General features: G+C 45.2%; 1 protein-coding gene across 2 annotated transcripts in view; it reads right to left on the bottom strand.

Moving 5' to 3' along the window:
- Positions 1–975: 975 nt before the first annotated feature.
- LOC125641568 (protocadherin alpha-C2-like) overlaps positions 976–14,424 on the bottom strand; it is a 104,761-nt gene continuing 91,312 nt past the window's right edge. Inside the window, exons 4-5 of one of the 2 annotated variants that reach the window (XM_048861691.2) lie at positions 2,862–2,963; positions 976–2,422 (exon numbers count right to left, since the gene is read on the bottom strand). In XM_048861691.2, coding sequence (XP_048717648.1) covers positions 2,352–2,422; positions 2,862–2,963 — 173 coding nt within the window. In that variant the 3' untranslated portion in view covers positions 976–2,351. Of the gene's footprint in view, positions 2,964–14,424 lie in introns of both variants that reach the window. The other variant, XM_048861685.2, reaches the window with a different exon arrangement.

Raw genomic sequence — 14,424 nt, 5'->3', positions numbered from 1 at the left:
CCACCACACCTCACTTCTGGCTTCTGCCCAGCAGGGAGGAAGGAGGCTCGGGGCTTCAACCCCAGAGGCATGCCTGCCAGGGCTCAGGGCTTCTGCAGGAGCGGGGCTGAAGCCCTGAGCCCAGACAGGTGCTTCCTGTGGGGCACAAGCCCTGAGACACCCCCTCTCAGCAGGGCTGAAGCCCTGAGCACCAGCAGGTGCCTCATGTGGGGCAGAAGTCCTGAGACACACACCCCCACACACAGGGCTGAAGCCCCGAGCCCCAGCAGGCGCCTCCCACCAGGGCTGAAGCCCCAAGATCTCCCTCCCCTCAGTGCTGAAGCCCTGAGCCCCGGCAGGTGCACCTTGGCTCTTGAACTTCTGAAGATTCTTGTATGCTGCTTGGAGTCAATGGTGAGTTTCTTTCATGAGTAGTATTTCTTCTTTGCCAACGGCACAAGACTGATAGCCACAAATGAAAATGAATCTAAACAGACCCCTATTTCTTGGACTACAGGGTACCTTTGATGCTTCCCTAAAATTCATTCTTTGAGTTATGAAATCCTTTGAATCAGGTTTTTTACCTTCTATGGTTTTCAAGACTGGCAGGTTTTTGAACTTAGTAGTAATTGACCAGCTATGAACTCTCTGCAGTTTGGAAATTTAAAACTTATCAGACATGTCACAAAGAACAAAGCTGTTCTCTTTGATCCTAGATTACAGTGAGCATTAGAAATTTTAAGAAAAGTGTGGTATCTTATAGAGCTCAGGTTCGTAGGACACCTTGAGCTTTACTTTGTGAATGTAAAATACTCTAGGCATCTCTTTAGAATTCCTTGTAGCGCTACATTCTGTTTAAAAATTCATATATTGGTCTATGCCCAAACACTGATACCAAATGATACAATCAATGTACCAGTTGTAGTCTTATCTTTTAGCAATTCACAGAGCTGTCGCTTTATAACCATCCATAAATAAATGCCCTTGAGTCACTGATTTCTTGATTTAAGAAAGATATTTTACTTGTGTTTCATACACAAAAACTGATAACCAACAGTGGCTTAAAAAATTAACACTACTCCACTTTTCCACAAGTGTACAAAAAAGAAAGAATGGATTTACTTTCAACAGTAAAGCTTAAAGTCCAGTCTAGGTAATAGTTCCATTGACATTCACATATACAAGCACAGAATAAATATTTCAGGATTCTTATAAGAGCATACAGCATACATACAGTACTTGAATTTTACATAATGAGTGTTAGTAGGGTCAGCAATTCATAACCTCATAGAAAAGTAAAACTAAAACCAAAAAAGGTTGTGTGGGAGATAACACCAAGACACTGCACAGAGCTAGCAGGTTAGTAGATCTTCTTGTGTGAGAAACAGTTTGCTTCTGCTTCTTTATATTAGGACAGATTGTTTGCAAATGTTGTGTATTCAAAGTGCAGATTAATGCAAAAAATTATATTCTTGTATTTATTAATACATGCAAGAGGCAGCGGCCGAGTGACCCAACAGAATAAAGCTGTGATTGGAAGAGGCAGCGCCCGAGTGACCTGACAGAATAAAGCTGTGATTGGCAAGTGGCCGATATAATACAGATGTTTCAGGCAATTTCTCTAAAGCACTTTAATAGCAGCAATTATCATTTCTAATAGCTGTAGATTGACTTCTGTTTGGGTTAAAGGGCATCATATTTCTTTAACATTTACAGCTATATTTTCTTTATAAATAAATATATCAAATAACAAATAGCATAGATAATGCATTTCTTTTTCTCACTTTGCATATCTGTTGTGGAAAATACTCTGACCTTTTCAGAGACATTAAGTGCAAAAGAATGTTTAATAGACTGGAAACAGGGATGTAGAGGAAATATCACAGTCAGTTACATTCCCTAGATGTCAGCCCATCCCTTGTTGTCCCACTCTGAGGGACATACTTGCTAGGATAATCGGACTTATACTAACAATATAGCCAATGGCTTGGTGAGAGTTATACTTTATGGTATCTTAAAGAGCTGTAAATGTGAGCTTTTCTTTGCTGGAGTGTGTACAATACGTCATGCAAAAGACTCAGTATTCCACACAGCTAGTCTCTAGATTCAAAAAGTCTGGTCATCTCCTTTGAGATATTTCCTCCCCAGCCTGACCATCTTTGAACACTATGTTCATTAGGTGTTTCCTTTGTTGTTCATATTTTACCAGCTCTTCTTGCATTTTATAATCTGATCTTGTATCACCTAGCTGACATCTGCACATAAATGTTTCCAATCAGACACAGGGTGCACAATATTAAAACTTTTAAACTTGTCCTGTAAGTGTCATCAAGACAGGATCACAGGAATCACAATGCAGAGAGTCCAACCTCTCACTGGCTGTACTGTGAAGATTCTCCTTTTCGGCGTAGGAGAAAGGAAACTTGTGTCTGCTTTTTAGAGTCTGAAAACAAGCCAGAGTGGAGAAAAAAAGTTAACACCAGACTTAATAAAGCTTTTCAAGACAAAACCTGTTAAGCAATCTAGACAGACACTGTGAACTTCCTGCGGATTTCTGAAGTCTATATATACTGGAAATTTGTTAACAATAGGAAGAAGTTGGGAGTTGCTACATAGGAGAGATCTGCCAATATTAAAAAAACTGGCTAACTGGGTTCTGACAGTATAAACCCCTCACTGGTCACTGTTGTCAGTGGTGCTGTTCCCCTTTTCTTTTTTCTCCTGAGTCTTGTTTCCCTTCTTCTTTTTCTTCTTTTTCTTGGTCTCCTCCTTCTTGCCAAAGGTTATGAAGTCACTTTTGTCAGTTTGGCTGTTTGGTGGTTCCTGCCGGATGGAGATGATCGCAGGAGATCCAGGGATAATGAATTTGTCTGGCAACTCACCGGGACCAGCTTGTTTGGGATTGCCAGGTCCATATTTAAAGGTCCAGCTGTTGCTGTTCACACCAGCTCCCACTGGGGGGGAAACCTCTCCTGCCTCAGGTTCTGAAAAAGTCAAAAAAACATTAAAATCTTACAGCAGCATCAAATACAATTAATCAGCTAATATAGCATACACAGGGCAAACTGTCACGCCTAAGGGACTCTTTCAAACAAGGTTCCAAATCAGGGCTCATAACTGTGGACAGTCTTCTCCATAGCCTTTTCCTCTTTTAAAGACAAGAAAGGCTACTCCTCTAAAATGTTCAGGAAAAGTGAAAGTCTTGACAGACTATGAACTGGAATGCAAAGTCAGAAATTAGAGGGATGATTGGTGTCAAATTGGGAGTGAATGGCAAAGATGTTTGGAGAGGAGAGTAAATATTTCAGTGATTTCCTAGACTGGAAAATTCTTTGTAAGTTTTCTTGTCATGCTGTAACTCCATAACAGCAAGGCCTAAAATTTCAGATTTTGGTGACCCCCCCACACACACTTGGCATTCAGATGAGATATGGTAGATCACTTTATTTTGGAAGCTACTCATTGTCAAATAAAAATATAAGAAAGCTTTGTCATCAGCATTTTGCAGACATTTCAGGCCTTCTAGTACTTTGGACATAACTAGGGAAGTTCTTAATTGGTGTGCTAGACTCACAGGTCTATACAGCCCCTGCTTGGTTTTAGAACTCTGCCATGGTTTCTAACGTACCAAACGAAGCAGGCACGCTTTAAGCTAGGCAGCTTGTAACTAGCTTTCCAGTATTAACCCAATTTTGAATCTCACTGCCACAATTTGCCAAAACTAACCAGTTTACTTGAAATTTCTTGTGTGTGGTCTTCTGCCACTAACAATATGCTGACCAAATGTGATATGGATTACATTTGTAGGGTGTTTGAAAAATAAGCTATTTTTCATTTGTTTTGTTCTTTTACTATTTGAAGAGTCTTCAACGCTTTCAATGGCTATTAGCCAGCATGGGCAGGGATGGTGTCCCTAGCCACTGTTTGCCAGAAGCTGGGAATGGGTGACAGGGGATGGATCACTTGATGATTACCTGTTCTGTTCATTCCCTCTGGGGCACCTGGCATTGGCCACTGTGGGAAGACAGGATACTGGGCTAGATGGACCTTTCGTTTGACCCAGTATGGCCGTTCTTATGTTCTTATGTACTTTTACAAACTCCCAATTTTGGATAGAAACTTCAAATTTATTTTAATTGATCTGTCCTGAGTATTTGCTGGAGACTGAGTATTTTGGGGAAGATTTGATGCTTATGTTTGGAATTATTTGTTATGACCTTTTAAACCTTTGAAGTCTGATCAAAACCTTGTTCTTGTGTACCCTAGAGAAATGTAATGTTGCAAATACAATTTCAAGCACCTGTCATGATTGTAACACACACATGTGCATGCATTCCTGTCCACACACATGTGCATGCAATAGTGCATAAACACTGTCAGCACCATTGTAATTGCATTTGCTCTGAACAAATCTCACCACCACATTCTGCACTGAGCCACTCTGCATGCATCGTTGCAGTGGCAGAGTAGACCAAAAGCACCAGCATTTCAGCTGGACCATTGCAATTGGTCCTCTCAGCAGTCCCACAATGCTCCTACATTCTCTTCTGTGATCAGTGTGAAACATGTAATATCTCTTGTACTTCTGAATCTCACTATGTGGTTCTGCAGCTTCTGCAATTTTAGGCATAGGTGTTTTAAGTTTTAAAAAGTATTATGTATGCAAACCAAAGGGTTTTCTTGTTTCAGAAACAAAGAACACATTTTTAAGTTTACAGTCTCTCCTTAAAACTGGTTGCATACATACAAATCTCTGATATGTGTGATGCTTCTTGATCTTTGCTTTTCATGCAGATATTGTACTTAGGGTGACTGGAACACCCGGTTGAAAAGGGACCCTGGCAGCTCCGGTCTGCACCGAGCCGTTAAAAGTCTGGTTGACAGTGCTGCAGGGCTAAGGCAGGCTAGTCCCTACCTGTTCTGGCACTGCACTGCGCCCCGGAAGCAGCCAGCAGGTCCGGCTCCTAGGCAGGGGGGAGTCAAGGGGCTCCGCCCTGAGCATCAGCTCCACACTCCCATTGGCCAGGAACCAGCCAATGAGAGCTGTGGGGGCAGTGCCTGCAGGCAAGAGCAGCGCGCGGAGTCTTCTGGGCCCCTTGACTAGGAGGCAGAAATGTTGGCTGCTTCCGGGGCGCAGCATAGTGCCAGGACAGGCAGGGAGCCTGTCTTAGCCTTGCTGCGCTGCTGCCTGGGAGCTGCCCGAGGTAAGCCCATGTCCCAACCCCAAGCCCCAAACCCCTGCCCCAACCCTGAGCCCCAACCCAAACCCTCATCCCCGGCCCCACCCCAGAGGCCTCACCCCCAGCCCAGAGCCTTCACCTCCTCCAGCACCCCAACCCCTTGCCTCAACCCACAGCCCTGTCCTGCACTCTGAATCCCTCGGCCCCACCCCCCAGCCTGTAGCCCCCTCCTGCACCCCAAACCCTTCATCTCCAGCCCCACCCCAGAGCCCACACCCCCAGTCGAAGCCCTCACCCCCTCCTGCACCCCAACTCCCTGCCCCAGCCCGGAGTCCCCTCCCGCACTCTGAAACCCTCATTTCTGGCCCCACACCGGAACCCACACCCCCAATTAGAGCCCTCATCCCCTCCCACATTCCAGACCCCTCCCCCAGCCCAGTGAAAGTGAGCGAGGGTGGGTGAGAGCGAGCCACTGAGGGAAGGGGAATGTAGTGAGCGAGTGCAGGGCCTCTGGGAAGGGGCGGGATGGGGGCAGGGCCTTGGGGAAGGGGCGGGGCTATGGTGTTCGGTTTTGCACAATTAGAAAGTTGGCACCCCTAGTTGTACTTTCATGTTCTAGACCCTACAAGGGCAGTTTACGTGCTACATTAGCAAGTATTTGAGGACATTTGTGTAATACGTGGCCCATGGAATCTCTGTGAGGAAGGTAAGATTATTGTTTTCAGCAGGGGACATATAAACAGGAAATGGTGAAGCACGTCTTCTCCTGGGAATGGTGTGATCATAAAGAAAAGCTGTTGCCTCCTACATGACAAAGAGACATTAGCTCTGTGGTCAATGATTAGATAAACCGGTGTTATGTATGGGAACTTAACTTACAATACATACATACATTTATTAATATGGCTAGATAAAACTGCCTCAGCGTTTTTGCTTCTTTTGGGACGGTTGTCTTGGTGGGCTTAACTGAATTTCCCTGTTTTCAAATACCTTCATTTTTTTGCAATGTGAACAGAACTTTGTGTCGTTTCTTTTTACAAAATTACAACATTCTTGTGAGTTTCTTGTCACATTAATTTTGAACGGTTGACTTTTTTCATGTTTGTTCTTGACAATACTAGTGTTCTGGCAAGTCGCTTAACACCCCAGACACCAATACATACTTTCATCCTTCACTCTGGTTTAATTAAGCTTTTTGCCTGGGGATGTGTGCACATTTGATACCCCCCTCATTTCCTTGAAATAATAAATTACTGAACTGAACAGTGTATGTCTTGGCCTAGTTCCAAATTAGGAATTGATCCTCTCTCTTCTTGTATACAGAAAATGTGACCTCTTACATCCCATACTTTAAATCAAGCTTTATTTGACAAATAAATGTTTTCTCCTTCCCAACAACCCCCATCCATCACTCCTTCCAAATAACCCTGGTACAGATTCTCTTTTCTTCTATTCCCGCATTGGGCACATAAATGGGAGAGACGGAGGTGTCCATAAGCTACTTGTGGACCTCCCTAATTCTGGACTGTGTCAGAGGCCTGCACAGTGCAGAAGAAGTATAGCCCCAAGGTTTCTTTAAAGTGTGTTATCTTATTATGCCCCTCTATAGACCACTATATCAGCAAAACAACCAGAGCACAGTGTATTCTGGCCATGCTCCTCCTGTCCTCAACATGTCCCTTATACCAGGGAGAGGGGCCATTACACTGGCTTTATGTTGAGCAGAGACCTGACCTTATGATTAGGGCAGTGGTTCCCAAACTTGTTCCACCGCTTGTGCAGGGAAAGCCCCTGGCAGGCTGGGCCGGTTTGTTTACCTGCTGCATCCGCAGGTTCAGCTGATCGCCACTTCCAGCAGCTCCCATTGGCCTGGAGCAGCAAACCGCAGCCACTGGGAGCCACGATCGGCCGAATGGCGGATGTGGCAGGTAAACAAACCGGCCCAGCCCGCCAGGGGCTTTCCCTGCACAAGCAGCGGAACAAGTTTGGGAACCACTGGATTAGAGTATTCTGCAAGGGCTATTTAAGATCCCTTTCTGCAGTGTAAAAGGGTATTTCCTATGACACAATGTGGGGGGCCCTGCATTGCCTGAAAATGTTAAACAATACTACAAAGTGCACATGTGTGTCTGTCTGTACCACTGAAATCTAATGCAAAACAGGACACTGTCCCTTTAATCTGGTTCTGTTTACACAAATCTACTCACCAGATTAAGTGAGTAATATACATCACAAATCCTTCTGCTATAGTGGAACCAAATTTAGCAAACCCATAATATCTACCCTGGAATCAGGATTCTGTGAGCACCAAGACTAAGAGGTTTGCCTCCACTTGTCTGTCCTTATTGAAGCCCTTGAATATATTTGATGCCCCTATAAACTAAGCATATTAATACTCCTTAATACTCACTAAGCCAAAGGAAACTAATTACCCTTACAGCAGGCTGAGGAACTCAAAAGCAGGGAGATGGCTACAGCCAGAACATAATAGCATAGAACATAATAACATAATGACCATCATTTCCTAGTAGCAGGGCTTCAGCAGCCTTTTCAAGAAATTTCACTTCTGCTTGATTTACCTGACAACAGTGTTTATATCTGGAGTGTCAGGCAGGAAGGTCACAGTTCAATTGTACTATCACTGCATGTTCAGGAATTTCAGATCAGGGATAAATGTCACCTACCCCTCAGTTTCTAAAGCCTCTATAAAGAGTTATTTATTGTCTGATCAACAAGCATTTAACACACAAAAACTATGATTTAGATGTAACTTTACACTTAACAGGATTAGTTGTGCTTCTCTTGCATATTTTCTGGAGCTTAATAAATGCTTTTAAGCTGTTTATTGAACTTATAAAAACGGTCTAAATAAAGCTGCCCCCCCCCAACTATATTTATCACACTTCATTTAAAGTGTTACACTCCTTTCTCTGCACCCTACAGCTATATATGACCTTGTCAGAGGTCATCACAAAGAAAAATAGGACTGGCCCCTTCTTGCCAGTACCTAGGCATTCCCTGAAGTAGAGTTGACTAGGTAGGTAGCGCTCTCACTTTGTCTTGTTCTCAATGAATTCAGGAGTCCTTATGTTCAATGACCAAATGATTTATTTTTAAAACATAGGCACAAAACAGAAACTAAACCCAGGCTGCAACTGCAGCTCCCTGACACTACAGATGTGTGTGCATGTCTGCGTTCTAAAATGGAAGATGCCTTTTTGACCTCATTAGCCACCACCCACAGGCTCAAAGACAAATGCAAGCATCTCAGCAGACCTCTGACATAGTGCTGAACCACACCCCACCATGGCTTTCAGAGACACTGCACAACTGAATATGCCAGTTTTTAAAAAAAGATGAAATATAAAACTAAAATCATAAACAGCAGTAGTCATGAAAAATCCTTTGCTACTATTTGCAAGAAGTGTGTGTTCGAAATTACAGCATGGATAATTTTCTGCAGCCCTAGATTCCCCCTTTAGTTTCAATTCAATAAGATTGTGGTCAGGGTTGTATTGTTTAGAAAGCAGCTTCATTCCACTCCAGAGAGGCTGCATTTCAACAATGAGCCAAGTGACCCCTGTGTAGTTCGTGAGTTTGGTAACCTTTTGATGAAAGACTATAAAATAAATGTCTGTCACCCAGATTTAAATGGCTATCTTTTGGAAGACTAGATTTGTGCATTCACTCAATTGAGGGGTTGGTTTTTACTGGCTTGTTCCCTATTCCAAATGATGTGTAAGCAGAACAGAACTGACACGCAGAGTGACAGGTTAAAATAGTCTGGAATTGAGATATCTTCTAAGTGTAGGGCACAATGCCTGCTTCACAGAGCATAAAACATTGTGTCACTCAGCTGGCAAATCAATTCTCCCATCAAGACTGGACCAGGGATGCTGGTTTTTTTCTCATTGACATTTTATTTTCTCTTTTTTAGGGACTGTGCATACTTGTGGTCTCTGAATAACCCAAAAGCTAAAATCTGGCATTTGTCAGGAACAGGTGGTGCTCACTTTACATAATGAGAACTGTCCATATATTATGAGTGTAGTGCTTTGTCTCTGCCTCCCATGTCTCTGCAGCTTTCTTAAAGAACCTTTGTCAGAAGAAGGCTGAGTTTAGTGTGAGAGCAGATGTGCCCCTGCTAAAGGGAGGTAGAAGCATTTCTGTGCAGCTCTATCTCCATGCAGAGACATTTGTGACTACGTGACATGCTCAGCCGAGACAGCAGCTTGCTTCCATTCTGTCCCTCCCCTTCCCATTCATCATTTTGTCCCTGTCTGTAAGGATTTCAATGGCTCGCGGATCCAAGAGGTCATTCAGATAAAAGCTTTCAACCAAACCATCTATTCTTAGTAGTTTCAAAGGAAATCTTTTTGAATTGTCTGATTTTTCCAGCCAACAGAACACACTGTGAGTCTAGGACTAACCCAGTCCTTATTGACAGCCCCTCCACCCTCATGTCAGTGTAACCACATTGTTATTAATTAAATGCATTTATTTAAAATGGAGATCAGGCGACAAGCAGGAAGTAAATCGCAGGGAAAGCCAGTCATTAACTTGATTTTTTCCTCCCTGCCTCCTTTGCTGATGCTGCACAGACTGCAGCTTCTGCCTCTGGCTGGCATGATGAATATTCACTGCTATAAAGAGTCTGACATTCTGCACACTTATTCTGAAACAGCATGCCAAGTGCAAGCATTATGTGCACTGGAGAAAAAAAAACCTCTCTGTGTCATTCAGGGGATCTCTGCAGGCATTCTGGCTTCACTGAACTTCCCTAAGCCTTTTCTGGATTAAAATGACCATTTAATCTTTTTTTTTAATCAAGAGAAGTGGTAGATATTGAATTTCGAGATAGGGAAGTGATGCAGACAGAAAAAAGTTAAAGCTCAAATAGCCTAGTCTGCAATAGTCTGCAAATGGCCATAGTCTTTTCAAAGGATCACGTCAATTTGGAATTTTTAAAAAGCAAGCAAATAAATCTCACTCTTTGCACTTCCATCTGTTTGACCTGTCCTGCCCTATGATAGAGGTGGAATTGGCAAAATAAAAGCTCCTCCCCACCAGGGAGTCTGCTGCTTTAATCCCTGCCTGTGTTTAAATACAGTAACATTAAACTAGGTAATTATAGCGCATATGGTGTGTGAGATCCCCAACCCCCCACTGCTCTAACATCCAGGCACAATACAAGAGAAAGGCAACAAGGACTTGCTGCAGTTTATCGTTTGATTTGTGGTGGTTATTAGTGTTGTGGCACAACTGGACTTTAAATTAAATATAAAAATTTTATTTAAAGAAAAATTCTTCCAGGGAAAAGATTTAAAAAATGTATTTATCTCAGGCACTGGAGTAGCTCTGCCACTGTGTTCTGGGCTGTTATTGCAGTAGAAACTGACTTGCCAACTACCATAGGCTAAAAATCAGGCCTCTTCTGAGCAAAGCCTAACACTGGATGATAAATGGCTTCTCACAGACACTGAGCAAACAAACAAATAGAATAAGTCGTCTACAGCCCCATTGCTCCCTTATTAGAGGAAAAGCCTGCTCTTCAGTTCAGTTCAGCTTCTTATACAGCTCCCTCCTTTTTGGTTTGGGGACTCAGTAGTACCTAAGCTGCCCAGTCTAGGATGACCAGATAACACATGTGAAAAATCGGGATGCTCCTTTTTTGGAGGGAGAAGGGGGTACAGTTGCATATGTAAGACAAAGCACCTAATATCGAAACAGTCCCAAAAATATTGGGACATCTGGTTACCCTAGCCCAGTCCCATTCCCCCATAGCTGAATGTCTCTTCAATCCTGCAATCAGGGCCGTCCCTAGCTATTCTGGGGCCCTATGCAGCTCCCCCTCCCCCCCCCGCGCGGGGTTGGGGGGGCGGGGCTGGCTTGGGGGGCCCAGGTGAGTGCAGGCCCGGCCCTGCTGCAGAGCTCAGGGGAGTGGGGGCAGGGCTGGGGCGGAGCAGAGCTCGGTGGAGCAGGGGCAGGAAGAGGTGGGGCTGGGGTGGAGCAGGGGTGGGGGCCCTGGGGAAGAGCCGGAGCAGGGGCTGGAGCAGCACGCAGCTATGCAGAGCACTTTTCTGGTGCCCTTCGCAGCTGCGTAAGGATGGGCCTGCCTGCGGTACAGGAAGGTATCTGTTACTCCCCTTACTCAGCAACAATTTTAACCCTTTCCTCACCCAATTCACATCAGGGACTATATATAATATGTCATAATTATAGTGTATGCATATATCTGGCCGCTTGCTATATTCTTGATACAACTGGATGTATATTGCAGTTTGGTATGAATGCAGAATACATATCCTAGTTTGCTTTGTCTACAGATTTTGCTACTGACTGCTCCAGATGCTGGGCTTGCGTTATATGGATTTTTATTTGCATAATGTATAGGGTGACTATATTCCCCTAAACTGAAAACAGGACACTGTGTAAGCTGCCTGGTGTTGCCACTCACCCGAGGCCCGCCGCACAGGGCTGACAGCCCGAGCCACCTGGCATCACCACTTGCCCGAGCTACCTGGTGTCATTGCTCACCCAAGCCCCGTGGTGGGGTACAGGGCTGTCAGCCTGAGCTCCACCACACGGGACTCACACCCTGAGCCCCACCATATGGGGCTGACAGCCCAACCCGCCTGCCACTGCCGCTCATCTGATCCGACGTCATGACTTTTTTGGCAAAATTGGGCATTTGTCTCGTTTGCTCTCTCCTGAATGTTCCTCCATGCCCATTTAGGGCAATAGCAAATGGGACAAATGTCCTGTTTTGCCAAAAACATCATGACGCCAGGGACAGAGCTTAAAAAGGGGACTATTCTGGCCAAAACGGCATGAATGGTCACCTTAATAATGCATTATGGCTGCAGTCTGGTAGTGGCAATTGTTAGGAGATTGTGATTATAGGTGGAGAAATCATGGAAATATATTTTAATATAATCATATATATACATTTAAAATATGATTGAAACATTAAAAACAATAGACATCATTTGCCCAGTTTTGCACAAACAATAAAATAATGCACAGTGAGAAACGCAGTTCTACAAACCAGACCAGAGGCAGTTTGTACATGTCACTAGACTCAATAAACCCAGACCCTCAAGAGCAACCCCCTCAAACTTTTTCCCTGCAGGTGCTCCCTTTTTCCCTATACCCTCTCTCCATTCAGGCCTTTCCTCATCCCACCCCCATCTCCCTCCAAAAAGGAGACAGACCCCAGGAGCCCAATCCTTTACTAGGGGAAAGAGATGGTATCTCAAAACAGGTCCCAACTCCCAACTGATAATGAGCTCTTCTTTCCTCCCATAGAGTTGCAGGGCTCCAGGCCAGGGTCTCTCTTTCTTTCCCTTGCCTAAGAGTTTTATCCTCTAGGTGGCGTTCTTCCCTCTATTCCCCATGATCAAGGATTGCAAGCCTCAGGCGTGTCTCTTTACCCACATGCAGGGTGTGTACACTCTGATCTGAGGTCTTTACCAGCTTCTCAGGGATTGGGGACACCAGGAGGGGGATTCTCCTCACTTCTGCCTGCCTGGGTTTTGGGCTTCCATGGACAGAAGGACCTTCTGTTCTCTTAATCAAAGATTGGGCTTCTGGGACACAGGGAACAGTTGTTGTGAGGAAGGAGAGACCAGCAGACTTTTGAGCTGGAATCTGAGCCCATTTTAATGAACCTTTCGTGAACTGAGTTTCTGGAACGTAAATAACCCCAATAAGTGTAGGTTGCATTGCTTCCATTTCCTGATGCCCTGAGTAGAGCTGCTTTGAAGATCAGAGCCCAGGTGTTTTTATCCAAAAGTTGTGAGGGACACGCAGCTGGCGCCACAAACAAGCTTTTACACCTCCTACCCTGCATCATGTCCTACAATTCCACCATGAATGTGTGTGTTTGTACATGCATCTCTGTGTGTGTGTGTTTGTGAATACAGTAGAACCTTGATTTTATGCACACCAATCTTACAGACAACCAGTTATACAAACCATTTTTCCCAACAGAAAAATAAATCACATAACAAAAATGATGTCGATGAAGAACAAGTCAATCTCCCTTCACATTCTGATGCCTTTAATGCACTGGAAATCACATGGCAGTGGTTTGAAGGACAAGAAGAAAGCAATGCAGTGCACCATACTACAACTTCTGCACCACACTTACTATAATTTTGAGATGGTCAGTTTTATGAACTGTTTTATTTTATGAACTCCTCAGTCACCAATTAGTTCATAAAATAGGGTGATACTGTAGTGCTGTGTTCTCCCCAGAGCTGCATCCCCATGTCCCGCATTGTGCTCTCTGTCCTCCTGGATTGTGTCCACCCAGTGCTCTGTGTCCCACAGTCCTGCCATGTGTTTTGTGTCATCCCACCAAATGTCCCCACTAGTATTCTGCCCCCAGCACTGTGTCTACCCCAGGGCTCTGTAACTCTTGTTACACCACCCTCATGCTCTGTGTCCCCTTAGTATCCTCTCACCTCATGTCCCCTGTAGCCCATAGAACTAGCTTTGGCATTTATTTCATTTAGCGATAACACAAGGAACCCAGGGGCCTGTCTCCTGTAAGACTTTGGTTTCAGCAGTTAACATAAGGCTTGAGGCCTATGAACAGGGCCATCCCTAGGAAGGTGTGGGGCTCGGGACATAGGTGCCTGGTTTCTAATTGGCCGGGGGTGGTCCCCCCAGCTCCGCCCAGGCCCCGCCCCAACTCCACCCCTTCCCCCAAATCCCCACCCCGCCCTGCTTCTTCCCACCCCTGCTCCGCCCCACCTCTTCCCACCCCTATCCCGCCTCTTCCCCACCCAGTTCCTCCTCCTTCCCCCAAGCACACTGCGCCCTCGCTCCTCTCCCGTCCCCACCAGTGCCTCCTGATGCTGGGAGCGAAACATCTGATCTGCGGTTGGCGCTGAGAGGGAGGGGGAGGCACTGATTGGCGGGACCTGCCGGTGGGCATGAGGTGCTGGGGAGAGGGGGAAGTTCTGGTAAGGGGGGTCCTCCTTGGCCCCCCTCCTCGGTTCCCCTCCCTGACTGCCTGCCTGCCGGCCTGCCGCTTGCCTCCCTATTCGCCTCCTTACCTCGCCCACCCGCCCACCTCCTGCCACTGCAGGGCCACCCAAAGTGTGGGGCCCGGCGCAGTCGCCCTGATTCACTGTAACATAGGGTTGGCTCTACCTATGAACTTTGGCAAAGATAAATGGCCTAATAGTCACTCCTAAGTTTTGGGGAGCTGGGAGTGTGTAAGGGGGAAGTTTATCTATAATGACACCAGCCAACC

Source organism: Caretta caretta, chromosome 8 (assembly GCF_965140235.1).
Source record: "Caretta caretta isolate rCarCar2 chromosome 8, rCarCar1.hap1, whole genome shotgun sequence".
Classification (NCBI taxonomy): domain Eukaryota; kingdom Metazoa; phylum Chordata; order Testudines; family Cheloniidae; genus Caretta; species Caretta caretta.
The sequence above is the reverse complement of the archived record's forward strand: the minus strand, read 5'-3'. Positions and strand labels throughout refer to the sequence as shown.